This window comes from Bemisia tabaci, chromosome 5 (assembly GCF_918797505.1).
Source record: "Bemisia tabaci chromosome 5, PGI_BMITA_v3".
Classification (NCBI taxonomy): domain Eukaryota; kingdom Metazoa; phylum Arthropoda; class Insecta; order Hemiptera; family Aleyrodidae; genus Bemisia; species Bemisia tabaci.
In genome coordinates this window covers 16,762,398-16,777,930 of record NC_092797.1, presented here as the reverse complement: position 1 = coordinate 16,777,930, position 15,533 = coordinate 16,762,398, and the positions used below count along the sequence as shown (strand labels likewise).

The following is a 15,533-nucleotide window of genomic DNA, read 5'->3' as shown; positions in this document are numbered from 1 at the left end:
TGCAGGAGCCAAACTTTAAACCTCTTTTTCTCGGTTCGATCCTGATGTGGCTTGGTTCCTTTCTGTTTAACTCCGTCCAATTCATCTTTACAAGGACGCCTCTTCACTTTCAATTCGGGTTCCGTGCCGCAATAATAAGTAAAAATAATCACCTCTTCCGCACTTTTAATTCATTGACAGAATTGGAGCAGAGCGTTGCGAGTTCATGCCTTGCGCCATGGCGCCTTCAATTTTGCAGATGCAACACGGACATCCATCAAGCTCGAATAGTTGTATCTCTGCGCCTTTATTAACGCTAATTCTTTTCTTTGCTCTATAACTACATTGTGTAAGGACCGTTTGTACTATTTGTGGTGGTGCTTCAAGGGCTACGTAAACAACACAGCCGAAGATAGGAGAGACGTGACCAACTCGTTTCTTAACTTTCCTCCCGAATCTGAGCGAGACCTCGTTAGCAGCATAAAATAGAGCGGAGCATCGCGAGTTCACGCCTCACGCCATCGCGCCTTCAATTTTGCAGATGCATCACGGACATCCGTCAAGGTGTAGTTGTATCTCTGCGCCGTCATCAACGCGCGTTGAAGTCTCTCTTATTTTCGAGATTTGAGATGAAATAAGGTTAAAGTTTGCTCAAAATATGCTATGATGTGTCTAAATGAATAGGTAATCATCTCGAAAAAAAAAACTGTTTAGAAATCTCTCAAGCGAACTAAGGGGCACACCTAAAAATTGGTATTGATAATCAAAATTGAACGGTTCTTGTCGTTTTCAAGCCGCATTTTTGTCTAACATTGAGATATTGACCTAAAATTTGCACCAACAATTCTCTTTTTAAAATATCCATTCAATAGTCACAATAGGATAGTCTTTGCCATTCATAAGAAAAGTTGGGGTTCGTAGCCCCCACTGGCGAAGGCTCCAAAAGTGATTCGATGGTAAAAGTGCAGAAACGCGTATCTCGGAAAAGGAGCCTCTATGGACAGGGGCGGATTTACCTACTTGGCGCCCATGGGCCGCTTGTATTTTGCCTCCCCCTTCTGATTCGTTTTGAAACATCAATACAAACCATTAAGTGAACGTGCCGGAGGAGGGGGGGTGCACAAGACGCGTTTACTCGTGTTGAGCACACTTTTTGTGAAAGCTCTGTCAACACTAGCCAAGTTCACGGAACTTAGCGCAAGAGTTAAGTTTCGTAAACCTATATCTCTGTGTGGATAAGACCTTTCATTTATAAGAAATGAACGAAAAATATGAGAAAGAATAAACATGAATGTGGTTTAATAATTTTAATGTCCGCCACCGCGCCAATCGCACTGTCTTCGGCGCAATGCGTGAAGTATCCCTACAGTCTCGTAGGCGCTATCCGTTTCACATCGACCGCTGGTGACCGCGTACTGTTTTTGGCGCAATGCATGAAGTATTCATGCAGTCCTGTAGGCACTATGAGTTTCACGCCAACCGCTACTAACCGCACTACGTTTGATGCAATGCGTGAAGTAATCATGGAGTGTTGTAGGCGCTAATATGTGTTTCATGATGACCGGCGCGCCGAGGGCTTCTCCTTTTCATCTCAAGACCTCGTCATCATTGCTTTTTGCACAGCGCCGCGCCGCGCCGTTGCAAACGCGTCCCATAGTTTACCGTTACAGACAAATATAAGTTGAGAGAGGAAAGTCATAATGCCTTCAATTTTATACATACATATTTTTGGGCAAAATGAGGACGACGTTTCTCCATTTGCGACGTTGCAGACTTCCTTAGAAATTTAATTTTACTTTCGAGAAGCTGGTCAACATAAAACTTAAATTCTCCATGATTTTTCGCTTTCGATAGCAGAAGATTCGGTTCAAAATTGAAAGTCGTAGATTTGGATTGTTTCTCATGGAAGAGATGAAAAAAGAACGGAAATTTTGAAACACCGGAATGGAGATGCGTGGTTTCGCACTTCAGTCGGTGCGATACGGACATCCATCAAGTTTAAGTAGTTGTATCAGGTTCCCGTCACCCTGCCTACCAACGCGTCTGTCGATCGAATCAACTACAGGTAGTATGAGCAGGGAGTCAAAACGCCTTCAATTTTTTGAACGCAATACGGACATCCGTCGAGGTTGTATAGTTGTATCAAGGCGCCGTGTCGCTCCAGGCCAAATTGCGTATTGGTTTCTGTCTCAGCTAGACTAATGAAAGGTAGTCTCTTGTATCACCGAAAGAGGAACAAATTAGATATTACTATACTTTAACTCTCAGGAACTGAGAGATTTTGTCGCCTTTTCTCGTTTTTAATTTTGTTTTTTTTTTAATACCTACATTTGAAAAATTGCAACATTTACCGCCATGGGCCGCGGCCCATGTGGCCACTCCCTAAATCCGGCCCTGTCCATGGAGCTGACTCAAAACCGTCAAAAATCGAGATACGTACTTCTATACGTTCACCATAGCGTTGCTTTGACACAGAAATGCTTAAAAAACAAATACCTCGCTTTACTCATTTTATTAAAAGTACTTCTCCTTAACAGAGGGTTATTCAAAATCGGCGATTTTGCCCTACTCTTGGATTTTGCCCGGAGTTGGAAATAATTGTATTTAATCACAAGACAAGCCTTTTTCCGGCATTGGCAAGTTCACCCGAAATTTTTCCCGCGCGCTACAGCGTTGCCAAGTTGAAAACAGGCAAATTCCGTAAGAGGCAATAAAATTGAACTATGAAGTTGCGATTTTGACGAAAATTCTCTATAAATTGCGCACTTTTAGGAAATGATCATGTTTTTAATGTAGTATTAATTTTATGTTGCATTATTGCCAATTTTTCGATTTTTAAATTCGACAAATTTTACAAATCCGCAAATACCCGAAAAATCTATCTTCAAATTTGAATGAAAAGTTGTCTAATCGATAATTCGTTTGATTTCGCATCCATCGATATATTATAGTTCGCAAGGAAACTTTTGGTTCGCGAGATATCATCATTTTTGTAAAGAACTTTATGGAGCGACGACGCTTTTTGAGTCCGGCCAGATAGAAATTTTAGCCTCCAAAAACACCGGATAGCATTAATTCCATGGTTTCCTATTTTATTTTATTGTTCAATTTTATTAAATTTGGCTCATGTTATTCACTAGTTTAGTAGAAACATTCTCTTGATCGGAAAGCAAGAGACTTAGGACAAAAACCGCAAAAAGCGCCAATTTTGGTGTCTTTTTTCAGTTTGCTGCTTGTCGCGCGTTTAATTTTGCCGTGAGCAGAAATAATTTGACTTAGCTCGTAGAAAGTTTCACGTGTTTTAACTGTGGAAATAACCAATATTGTCGTCTGATCAACTCCTGGCAAGTCACTGGCCATAATCCGCAAAAAAGGCCGATTTTAAGCCATTTTTGCCAAATTTGGCAACTATTTGGCGACAATTTTTTTATAAAACGGTCAAATTCGGATTCAGCGCCAAAAAGTACCAAAAGTACCAAAAAGAAACCATGGAATTAATGTTACCCGGTGTTTTTGGAGGCTAAATTTTCTATCTGGCCGGACTCAAAAAGCGTCGTCGCTCCATAAAGCTGTTTACAAAAATGATGATATCTCGCGAACCAAAAGTTTCCCTGCGAACTATAATACATCTATGGATGCAAAATCAAACGAACTATCGATTAGACAACTTTTCATTCAAATTTGAAGATAGATTTTTTGGGTATTTGCGGATTTGTAAAATTTGTCGAATTTAAAAATCGAAAAATTGGCAATAATGCAACATAAAATTAATACTACATTAAAAACATGATCATTTCCTAAAAGTGCGCAATTTATAGAGAATTTTCGTTAAAACCGCAACTTCATAGTTCAATTTTATTGCCACTTACGGAATTTGCCTGTTTTCATCTTGGCAACACTGTAGCGCGCGGGAAAAATTTCGGGTGAACTTGCAAATGCCGGAAAAAGGCGTGTCTTGTGATAAGAAACAACATATCCAACTCCGGGCAAAATCCAAGAGTGGGGCAAAATCGCCGATTTTGAATAACCCTCTCTATCGAACTGAAGTGGTTTTAATTCATAATTTCGAGCGGGAGTCCTCTAAAAAAACTCTCCCTCAAAAAAAACAAGAGAGTGAAATTCGTTTCAACCATCCGAAAGCACTTCCGGGGTATATTTTGTCCGTCTCACGTGTTATCAGTAAGTAAAAGTAAGAAGGTCGCGATTTCTGAGGAGCTTGTGGATTCAGAAAGTGTTTGTTCATTTTTCTTCAAACGTCTGTTTACATTTTATTCGGCTATGTGGTAAAGCAGTACATTTTGTTGAGTCAGGCAACGAAGAGACACACATAATATGGACTGCATTTTGCAATTTGGACCTATAAATTCTGGCTCATCTGAAAAAACACTTATGTGCATAGGGAAACTATAATGGCACATACGTTGTTTTTAAACCGGGCCGGGATTTATAGGTCCAAATTGCAAAATGCAGTCCATATGACAGGCACCTCACTTATGGTTGAGGCAGTCGATTTGATCGAATTCATCTGTGTTCAACTTTCAATTTTTTAGTTATCGTTTTTTATAGACTTCTTTTTCTTTTTCTCTTTAAGCGTAAAATACTCAGATACGACAGATTTTTCTAACCTGACGATTTTACTCCTGTATAATTAAAGTAATATAATCAGAGGAGAAGAAAAATACGAGAAATAACAAGATTTATGCGGGATGGAGAAAGTAAGGATGAAATCAACTTAAAATAAGCTTTAAACTCCAGGGTAATTTAGGTAAAAGTGATTTAATCACATATTTCAATGTATGAATGTCTGATTTTAGTAGAGATATCGAGTGCAAGAAACAATAATGTGATATCGTCGTGCAAACAGGTAGAGGTATGAACGTATGTGCTTCGCTATTTTTGAAAAAAAAAATCTGAATTGATCAATACTTAGAATTTCTAATCATCTTAGATATGAAGAATAAATGTTCACGATGGAAATTTCGAGGAATGTCACTGATTCAAACATGTTGTGTTGTCTGCTCAGTGCAGCACAAAAGCTCACGAGTACAAGCAATGTGAAAGCCAATAGAGATACATATTACGAGATGCTGGATACAATTTGATCAAAATTGTCGGTGAATACAAAATTCAACGCATGAAGTGATATGTTTTTCCGAAATAAAGTGTAATTCAACCCTACGGCGATAGAAAAATACAGCTCTAATTTTTTTCACTGCTGGAATGTTATCCCGCAATGCCAATTTTTCTCTCTGTTTCCGACATTGAACACTTTTCCTCATCCTAAAAATATATCGAATAAAAGTGAGGCTCAAGAATTTTGAAAACTAATACCTTTCAACTCCTCGAGAGTAACTTGCAACTTGAAGCAGTGATAGTTTGCAAGCACCTGCCACATTAAGTAACTGGTTGATCTAGAGGTTCAAAGGTTTTGTTCCCTACGTGGTAATTTAAGGAGATTTTTTTCATTAATTTGTTCCTTCTCGTAAACTTATTGTGGCTTTTCAACGAGAAGCTCCTGTTTTCCAACAATAGAGTCGTATCATTGAAGTTTGATTGAACGACTTGCTGTGCCTCTTACGCCGAGGTTGGTAACTTTGAAAGTTTGTCCAGGTTGAGGAAACTTGTCTTTAGGGTAATCTTTTGTCTTGTTTGCACTCGTGACGTAAAGTTCGTCCAGATTCGGACCTCCAAAAACCACTGATGTTACCTCCCAACTCGGGATCGGTAATATGTACAGTAATTTGCCCGTGTCAGGATCAATGCGGATGACCTGGAACATTAAATAACACAGTATTGCAACGTACATAAACAACGACATAACATATTTTTACGCACGAAAAGTCTTAGTAAACAAAGCCGGATTAACCTACTTGCCGCCTATGGGCCGCCTGTATTTTGCCATCTACTTCTCATTCGTTTTGAAACATCGATGCAAATCATCAAGATACGTACCGCAGGAGGAGGGGTGCATAAGACGCGTTTACTCGTGTTGGGCACATTTTTTGTGAAAGCCCTGTCAACACTAGCAAAAGTTCACGGAACTTTGCGCGAAAGTTAAGTTCCGTGAACCTATCTCTGCGTAGACAAGGCCTTTCATTTAGAAGAAATGAACGAAAAAATTATGGAAGAATAAACATGAATGTGGTTTAATAAGTTTAATTCCCGCCACCGTGCCGACCGCACTGTGTTTGGCGCATTGCGTGAAGTGTCCCTACAGTCTTGTAGGCGCTATGCGTTTCATGCAGACCGCTGCTGACCGCACTGTTTTTGACGCAATGCGTGAGGTATTCATGCAGTCTTGTAGGCGCTATGCTTTTCACGCCAACTACTGTTGACCGCACTACGTTTGACGCAATGCGTGAAGTATTCATGCAGTCTTGTAGGCGCTATGCTTTTCACGCCAACCACTGCTGACCGCGCTACGTTTGACGCAATGCATGAAGTATTCATGGAGTCTTGTAGGCGCTACTACGTGTTTCATGCTGACCGGCGCGCCGAGGGCTTTTCCTTTTCATCTCAAGTCCTCGTCACCTTTGCTCTCTGCGCCGCGCAGCTTCAGGCAAAATTGCGTGTTTGGTTTCTCTCTCAACTAGACTAATGAAAGGTGCTGTCTCTTACTTAAAACTTGCACCTGCTGTACAACGCGTTGTAATAAAATATACGTAACATAACACCTCTCGGTGAAGTGGCATGTGGCATGAGACTATAAGGGTTCAAAAATTTATTCTTGGAGGCAGGGGGGCACACAATCTTGTGATGCAGCAGCACGAACTGCTTTTGACCAATTAAATTAATTAGAACGCAAAATCACACTTGTATTCAGCAGTGGCGAGACGTGAATGATCGATTTGAAGCTGTAGTAAAGAAACGACTATTAAAGTGTTCGTTGCGAACACCCTGTTTATCGATCCTTTTCCATAGGTTTAGATGACAGATCAATCTATACATCGTAAAACACGCCACGCCACTGGTACTCAGCGTTATTTACTTTGACCAGACTGATTGACGTTAGTCTTCGATTCTAGACTATGGAAAAAAACCCTTACCTTTCCACCGGTGTAGACAGCGACCCATAGTTTACCTTCACTGTCGATTGTCATACCATCAGGAATTCCCTCCACGTTATTCTTTTTTAAATCAAAAACGGTCCTTTCATTATCTGCAACAATAACACGCCCACCGTCAAAAAGATGAACCATTTCATAGTATTTTTCAACCATTTTCTCATTCCATCAAAGATTTCACAGTGCATTTCGACAACTTCCCCGTCGAATCAAATGGATCTTAGATTGGGGATGAATCTCAAGCCCATCCATTGTAAGATGCCAAGATGTAAACCCTGGCATTGGCGGATCCAGCAATTTGACAACACCGGATTTCCTCCATTTAAAGCTGTGGGAATGTATCGATTCTTGGAGGGGCCAGGTGCTCCGACAAGACTCGATTATTTAGCATAGGTTTAAATGGAAGAATCCGGTGTTGCCAAATTGCTGGATCCGCCTCTGCTCGGAGGACTCATATATCGTCGTCTTTCTGAACCAAGGGCGTGGCTAGATTTCCACTTGAAACCTGATGTCCGTATAGCGCCATGTCTTCCAAGGCTCATGTGGAGAATGAGATACGCCCTTATGTTAGAGGGACGACGATATATGATGGGCTTGGAGGACAAGGCGCATAAGTGCAGTTTTTGCTACTTCGAGACGTACGTGTTTGAAGTTTCGCATTTACATGGATCCTTATGGTGGAAAGAAAGTTCAAACTGGCTTTTTGATGCTTAAAAATTGGAATTTGGGAGCGAAGTTTTCACAGATTATGCAGTTAGACTAGTTTTACTTAAAATAATTAATATCTCAATTTTTTTAAAGACTGCACTCATGCGCCTTACCCTCCAAGCCCTCATTTATGCCAGGATACAAAAATAGTCAAAATTTACCTTCTGTAGGTGAGTAAATCATTATTTTCCACAATGTACATGAATGTCTGGTTGGCTGAGGGGATAATAGGGTAGTTGTTTGCTGACAAACTTGGACTTCGCAATTTCTTATTTTCTTGTTTGAAAAAATTTTGCAACGAAGCTTGCTTACCAAGTATTGATAGTGAAATCAAAAGAAAACTACGAGCTTCGGTTGCAGTGCTCAAGAATTACGATACAGTATACCCATCACATGTAAAGTGAACTAGTATACCGTAAAAAAATAGCCTCCTAAAAATTCATATGTCACCGAGGTTCTTTTTCATGGACGGCCAAGACATGTGTGTAGCTTCATACATGTCTCTCCTGAGTTATTGTGGGAACAATGTGAAGAGAGAATGGTGTAAACTTTTTTTTAAGTCCATATGCGCTTAAAATAGTGTAGCTAACCGAGTGTGAATTACTTACTGATGGTTCCGTTCGTAATGTCATAATCAAAGCCTTGGACTTTGTATTTCAGTGAGTCGATGTAATAAAATGTCTTGTAGTCTAAGCTCCAAGCAAGTCCGTTAGAGACAGCGATTCCTGAGAGATGTTTTTTTGGACTCGATCCTTTGTCAAAGCTGTAAAGGTGAGACGTAAATGGGGCATCGTCCAGCCCTTGACCCGGCATCAAAGTTCCTGGGGAAAAGATTGAAGAATTTAAAGATGTATTAAAAAAAAAAATCACAAATTTAACACGAACTCTATTAACACAACTTCAAACTAAAATAGGGGAACTTTCCAAATGCTTAGGGCTGAAGCCAGCCGAACTTAGCCCCGGCCCCGAAAAGTCACTTAAAGTCCAAGTGAAGTATCCGAAATACCTTAACCAGCTTGATTTTAAACAATTCACGTGCAATTTTATATCGGATCTGGGATAAGGCAGGAAATTAACCCTTAAAAACTAAGTTTTCGTTTTTCATTTTCAGATCCAAACTGAAATTAGAGATTGAGTTATTATTTAATGATAAGACGAGTCCTAGATTAGAGCAAAAGTTTCAGATCTGCGGAAAGCTATAAAAACGCTTTGAGCTGTGGTGTAGCATATTTTGCAGCTATCTCAATTGAAGGAGCTCCGAACGTCCTTAAGTTCTTACGCTCGGTGTGATCATGAGGATTGCAGTATTTTATCTTGTGTTTAATTTAACGATTTAACAAAGGGTCTATTTTCTACGAGGTGACTTTTTTTTGTCTTGTTTGTGTACTTCGAATATGTCTTTTCAACCGCCAACAGTATCAACAATACTCATTCTCATAAGATTTTTACTTATCCAATATCAGTCAGTGAATTTTCTTATGAAAATGAAATAATTCTTCATTAGTCTATTTTAAGCCTCCTTTCATTGGTTCGAGGTTGGTTCTTCAATTTAAATCGGAATATAAAAACCTATGAAAGCTGAAGTTATGATGATTGCAACCTGGTGTTGCTTGAGAAATATGCTCACAGCGGGATATTAAAGGACTTGCTACAATTTCAAACTCCAAGGTTTTATTTTATTTTCTCTTCCTCTTTACTTTTAAACTTGATTTTTTCCTCTCGTACAATATTCCTGTGTTTCTATGAAAAAAAAAATAAATAAATAAATAAAATAAATTGTTCATGAATTATTATCAAATTCTGGGAATAATTCCCCTTCTCTCGACTTCATGTCAACCATGGAGGTGAGAGTGCAGTAGCAATAGGAACTACTTAAAATATATATATATATGGTGACATTGTATATGACCATCTATAATAGGTATTTTAGTCTACCGAGGCGAATTTTACAAGTTTCGAGGCATTCTTCAAAAAGGGTTTGCGAGAAGTTTAGTTCATTTCTTCATCTAAGGAAGGGCGCGTACAGTTAAATTTTTACCGCAAAAATGTTTAGTCCCGATTATAGCGGATTCAAAGTTTTGAAAGGCCTATTTCAAAGCTCAAAATAAACATTTTCACACGGCCTATACTCATACATTTGGTTTGGTTCGACATTTTTGGACATTTCTGGCGTTAAAATGTTTGCACAACACTCTTAATTAATTGAGATTACAAAAGTTAATTTCTCGTCAAAATTTTTCTGATATTTGCATATATGTAATCAGAGAAAAATTGCCGAAATTTTCAGTTAAAATGTCTGGTAAAACTACAATTTGCGAGCGGAAATTTCACCACGTTAAAATTTAGTTACGTTTTCTCGTGTGCAAAACGACGAATAGTACGTCACCCTCCTGAAATAAAGACGTAACTACTCGTTGAAGTGAACCTTGTCGCCTGTATAACTAAATGCTTTCCTGGGCTCATCTCTGAATGAAGTTACGCCCTTATATCAACCAAGTGACGATCTACTACAAACTAACCCTCTTTTTTTGTTCTTTAAAATCTCAATAAATTGCCGCTGTCATGAACTAATTTAATCCAAAGACCTAAACGATGATATGTGAGCTATTCACCTGTCCATAAGCGACCAGCAGGATCAACTTTTCCATCGTTCACCCAATTGCCGCCACGATCTTCCTCGGCGGCAGACAGAACCCGCGTTGCCGTCGGTTTGTCGCTTTTCAGATCCCAAATCACGTGCACAATTTCCCGTTCGAGTCCGATCACGAATTCGCTCTCCTCCTTTCCCTCGACAGGAATCACGAAGGATACCGTATTACCTGTTGACAAACATTTCAAGAATAATTTCTTAAGGACTGGTGGTTCTTAAGGACTCTAGAAAACTGGGTGGATGCGAGTAAACGTGAAGAGTCTATCTACATTAGGGGATTGGAAAAAATGAGTCGAATTGCTCAAGACTGCTTATATACAGGGAGTTTCAGGGAAAAAATCGAGCCACTTGAGATTTTGAGTTACGGAGGGGATAGATAACCCCCTGGCGGGGGTTTCCAAGTGAAAATAGGCTGACAGATGTTTCAGCATTTTTTTAAACTTAAAAACGTTCTCGAGTTATTTAAAATGCCTCGTTATTTTTCTGAGACACCCTGTATAAGGACGTTTACAAAAGTTGAAAAGATGGGGAGGATGTACCGTACGTAGAAAGTCATGACAAGGAGTACACGCAAAAACCACGCAAGGCTCTATAAAATACTAAAGGCAGTTACAGGTTTTCAAATGTTACCTACATTATATTCCTGTGAGTCAATATCCTTAAAGTGTGCATAAAAATGAGAAAAAATGTCCATGACTGGCACTTGCCTTTAAATTTGCAGTGGCTGTGTTCATTTGTGTGAGGGACGTGCCGATGAACTGTTGCTGCAAACGCGTCAACATAGTACAATGTTTTGGTTTTAGCCTCCCAATGTGGGCCTTCGCCCAGGTCAAGTTGAGGTCCAATCGGAGTGATTTGCACTTTGGAAGACATCTCGATTCCCAGAGTTGGTGAAAATTTCACTGCTATATAGTGAAGCAGGAGTAAAACGAAAGATTAAGCACTTTGAGAAGGAAAGAGGCGTTGAAAAGTTGCCACGAGCGCACCGGTAATCGACCGATGACCATTGACTATTCGGATGCTATCTCGTAGATTAGCGCGGGAATTTCGAAAAAAACAGGAGGTTTGTAATTTTTAAAGTCGGAAATTAAAAAAATTTAAGTTGAGTGAAACATTAATTTTTTTTTTGTTGAAAAACATTAGTTGAACAGAATGCCACTAATTTATTAAAGAGCTGATGACCTAACCTAACCTAACCTAACCTAACCTAACCTAGCCTAACCTAACCTAACCTAACCTAACCTAACCTAGCCTAACCTAACCTAACCTAGCCTAACCTAACCTAACCTAACTTAACCTAACTTAACCTAACCTAACCTAACCTAACCTAACCTAACAGAACCTAACCGAACCTAACCGCTAAGTCAGTAAAAGTCGCTGATTTAGCTAACTATTTTCAATATTAAATTAATTGTTGTAAAAATGAGTTTTGACCTAACCGCTAAGTCAGTAAAAGTCGCTGATTGAGCTAACTATTTTCAATATTAAATTAATTGTTGTAAAAATGAGTTTTGTGACTTGTTTGGACGAAGAATCATGATTGGGGGATTTTACAGATTGGAAAAAAAAAAAAAAAAATTTTCCGGTGCCGGGGATCGAACTCGGCATCCTCACTGCGGCAGGCGAGTGCTCTATCCATTGAGCCACCTGAGCGGTTGCATTGGATTAGGAAATAAGTAGTTTATAAGGCTGGCGTTATTGTTGTTGAAAAGAAGATGCATCGTTGACCGGTGACCGACGCGGATGGTTGCTGGGGATTCTGCAACTTTTCATGCCTCTTTCCTTCTCAAGAGTAAACATCAAAACGAAAAGACGTTCACTTCTCAGCAAATGTAAACTGACCGGGAGCACCCTTGCTACCCTCATGAATAAAAACACTAACACGTTCATCTGAGCTGGAGAGCTGTATTTAAAGCGCCGATAAAAATTGGTATGCTGTGGAGTACGCTACAAACAAATTTTGGGAGATATAATGACTTGAAACATGAAGAGGTCTTACGGAGAGTCAATTAAGATATTAAAATGATGAACACACACACTCTCACCCTAATGCACCTCGCGCTGATGGAGAGAGTGTTTGTTGACTTTCATTAACTAATCAACAGTGATATTTTGGGGTAATCTAATTAGTTTGAGGTGTGACAAGAGATAGAGGAGAGGAGGGGTTGGAGGCTGCATTCAAATTACCTCGGTGCGGTAAATCGCCTGCAATGGCCAGGTGAGTATCTAATTACCTAATTTAGGTAATGGGGCACATGTCTCGTGCGAGAAAATTGTGCAAGATTTTCTGAAAACAAACCTCTTCTAACAAATTGTGAGCTTTATGGAAAATTTTGATTTATCATTCAAAAATTATTCGTAAATTTCAACGGGTATACCACAATGGTACATTTTTGCAGTGTGTGTGTGTGTATGGTTTTTTTTTTTTATTTTTTTTTTTATTTTTTGTTATGATGGAACATAGGAGAGAAGTTGGGGTTATTGTGACGTATTGATTAGGAGTGTGGGGGCTCGAAGCTTGCGTTAATGATACAAAATTAGGAGTAGGGGGTGGGGGCAAAATAAATCGAGAAAACAGCAATACATGTTCAACGAAGATACCCATACTCCCAACCGGTGCCACTGAGAAAAGCCATGAACTGGGTTGTGTTGCAGAACGGTAGGTCCTTTTATACGCCATGTGAGGATGAGACTCTGCAAGATGGAGGAAAGGTCGTATGCCCGTTATTTCACCAACATTCTTCTTCTATAAACAGACCCCTGTCACCATAAATCCCCAAAGAGTTCAGTCGGAAATGAGGAAGACCTGCAGGCGTCGCGGAGCCTTGCGTATCATTGAGTCGAACGATGCTAAAAATCGCGTCGCTTTTGACACATTTCTGGGCAAAATCAGACGGTTTTCACATTCCCCAGGCAGGTTCGGCGTGATTCACATGCCACAACTACATGATGTCTCCGTTTCTTTCACTACTTTGTCACGGGAAGATTATGGGATTGCATTTTTTCAAGTAAAGGTATTCACTGCAGTTGCCATATTTACACAGTAAGTCTGGCCATCCTTTATTTGCGTTTGAAGAACCTTGCTAGCCTCGAATCAAAAGCTCATTATAGTGCTGCACACGGAAGGAATTAAATTGCGGTTTTAACAATTCAATTGCTAAAAAAAGTGACTGCAATATTTATGTTTGACTGTAGATTTCACAACACAAAAATGCTACTTTAACCACTCCTGTGGTTTAATTAGTTTACAATAGTGGTTAAAGTAGCATTTTTTTGTTGTAAAATTTTACGTTTATTTTCCCTGGTAAAAATTGGCAGTAGAATCTGTGTTCCAAAATACCATAGACCTACGACTGACTGGCTGTAAGATTTCCAATAGCTTCTGTAGCCGGCTACACAATTTCTTATAGCCTTTTAGCGACTCACAGCCAGGCGATAAATTGTATGCTAAACGTCACTAATTACGGATACTAGGACTTAGTGAGTTTTTGGACCACTGATCTCTTTTTGGGCCGTTGTATCTTGATTTATTTTACGAGGAAAGCTCCGTACTTTTGGTGGATGCCTGCCATTACTAATATATTAGAGCGCCTTCAGTTTCGTATGAAATACTGTGCAATACCTCTGGTGTGAAATAGTTGCTTCAAGCGACGTGGCGTGGCACGCTGCAGCGCGGCAGGCGGGCAGCCAGCGCGGAACGTGCATTGGCGCCTACAAACCTAACAGGGATACTTCACGCGTTGCGCAATGCGTGAAGTATCCCTGTTAGATTTGTAGGCGCCAGAGTGCCGCCGCTCCGCTTTGTGTAAGACTCTAATATTTAATCTTGCGGAGTTAGCGTTTTTCAACTCATGATTTTGAAATGTTTCCACACTCTGTATGGATAATTCTCACTTTAATTGATGAAAAAAAAAAAATATGTTTTAAAGGAAAATATAATGTGTGTTTTTTAAATATTAAGGTAGTTATCCATATCAAACTTAATGATTTCCAAAGTACACGAATTTCTACACAATTTCTTTTATCCTTTTATAGCCAATCGCGATAAAGTGTATAGCCGGCGATAGGAACTATAGCCCGACTGTATACATTTTTATAGCTTCGTACAGCCCGGCTATATGATTTGCTCCGCTTTCTACAGCCAGCTATATGATTTTCAGTAGCATTCTTTAGTCGGCTATTAGAACTCCTATGGTATTTTGAAACGTAGCTCCTATCGCCAATTTTTACAAGGGTTCAGTGTCTTGGATGTGCGTGATGCATATATTAAAAAATTGGAGTGTTTCCGATTTACGAAGACTAGACTGACTGTGAGTTGACTGTAACGCCTTGGTGCAACTTTTCGTGTTCCATCGATGTGCGCATTGCATCTTCAAAATTGAAGGCACTCTTACTTTTCTCACTTTTACCAAGACGCACGAGGCTCGTCAGTTGTAGCAGTTGTAGCTGATCCTCCCTCGATATTTTGTATGTTTCAGCTAGGAGAGTCCATAACTCCATACTGAACACATATGCTCTAATATTTAAATTCAGTTATAACAGAACTTCTTTGAGTTAATCTTTGCCCCACTCTCCTCACTCTCTCTCTCTCCCTCTCTCCCCCCCTCCCCCCGTTATATCTTTGAATTTTCATTTACAGCCAGTACACACTCTCATTTTTGGACTAATAACTCCGCAGATAGCTTAAAAAACTCTAATTTCAACTCATTGCAAGTTGAAAAATTTGCAAAACTATTGCAAGAATGCAGGACAGAGGTTAAACACGCGCGGAATCAAGTCAATTAAGAATTCAGTTCGATGCCATCTGCCCGTCAGAACATAAACCTCAACAACTTTAACGAAGTAGCAAACTGATAGAACCTTTGTCTATGTAAATGCTGAGGCGAGAATTGCCGTGCTGAAAAAGAACGCAGTGCAAGCCCTCAAATGTTGCCAAATTTCCGTCGATGAAACACCCGTCAAATGTTGTATTTTTGAAAAAATTTTCTCCAATTTTTCTGAGAATTTTATCAGCAATTAAGCCTAAAGTATCTGAAACTTTTGAGGAAAAATATTAATGACTTTCCCGACGATTACAAATTTTGTTCGGGTAAATTTGGCAACATTTACATGTCCTCACGGCAATTTTCCTT

The 15,533-nt window shown here is 39.6% G+C and overlaps 1 protein-coding gene across 1 annotated transcript; it reads right to left on the bottom strand.

The window, feature by feature from the left end:
- Nucleotides 1–4,736: 4,736 nt before the first annotated feature.
- On the bottom strand, nucleotides 4,737–11,390 carry LOC109042235 (regucalcin). Its single transcript, XM_019058885.2, has 5 exons — nucleotides 11,109–11,390; nucleotides 10,364–10,570; nucleotides 8,360–8,572; nucleotides 7,026–7,138; nucleotides 4,737–5,749 (listed from the first exon to the last, which is right to left on the bottom strand). Exons 1-5 carry the CDS (start codon nucleotides 11,272–11,274, stop codon nucleotides 5,519–5,521), a joined length of 930 nt encoding a protein of 309 aa, XP_018914430.2. The 5' UTR covers nucleotides 11,275–11,390; the 3' UTR covers nucleotides 4,737–5,518.
- Between the last annotated feature and the right edge of the window lie 4,143 nt (nucleotides 11,391–15,533).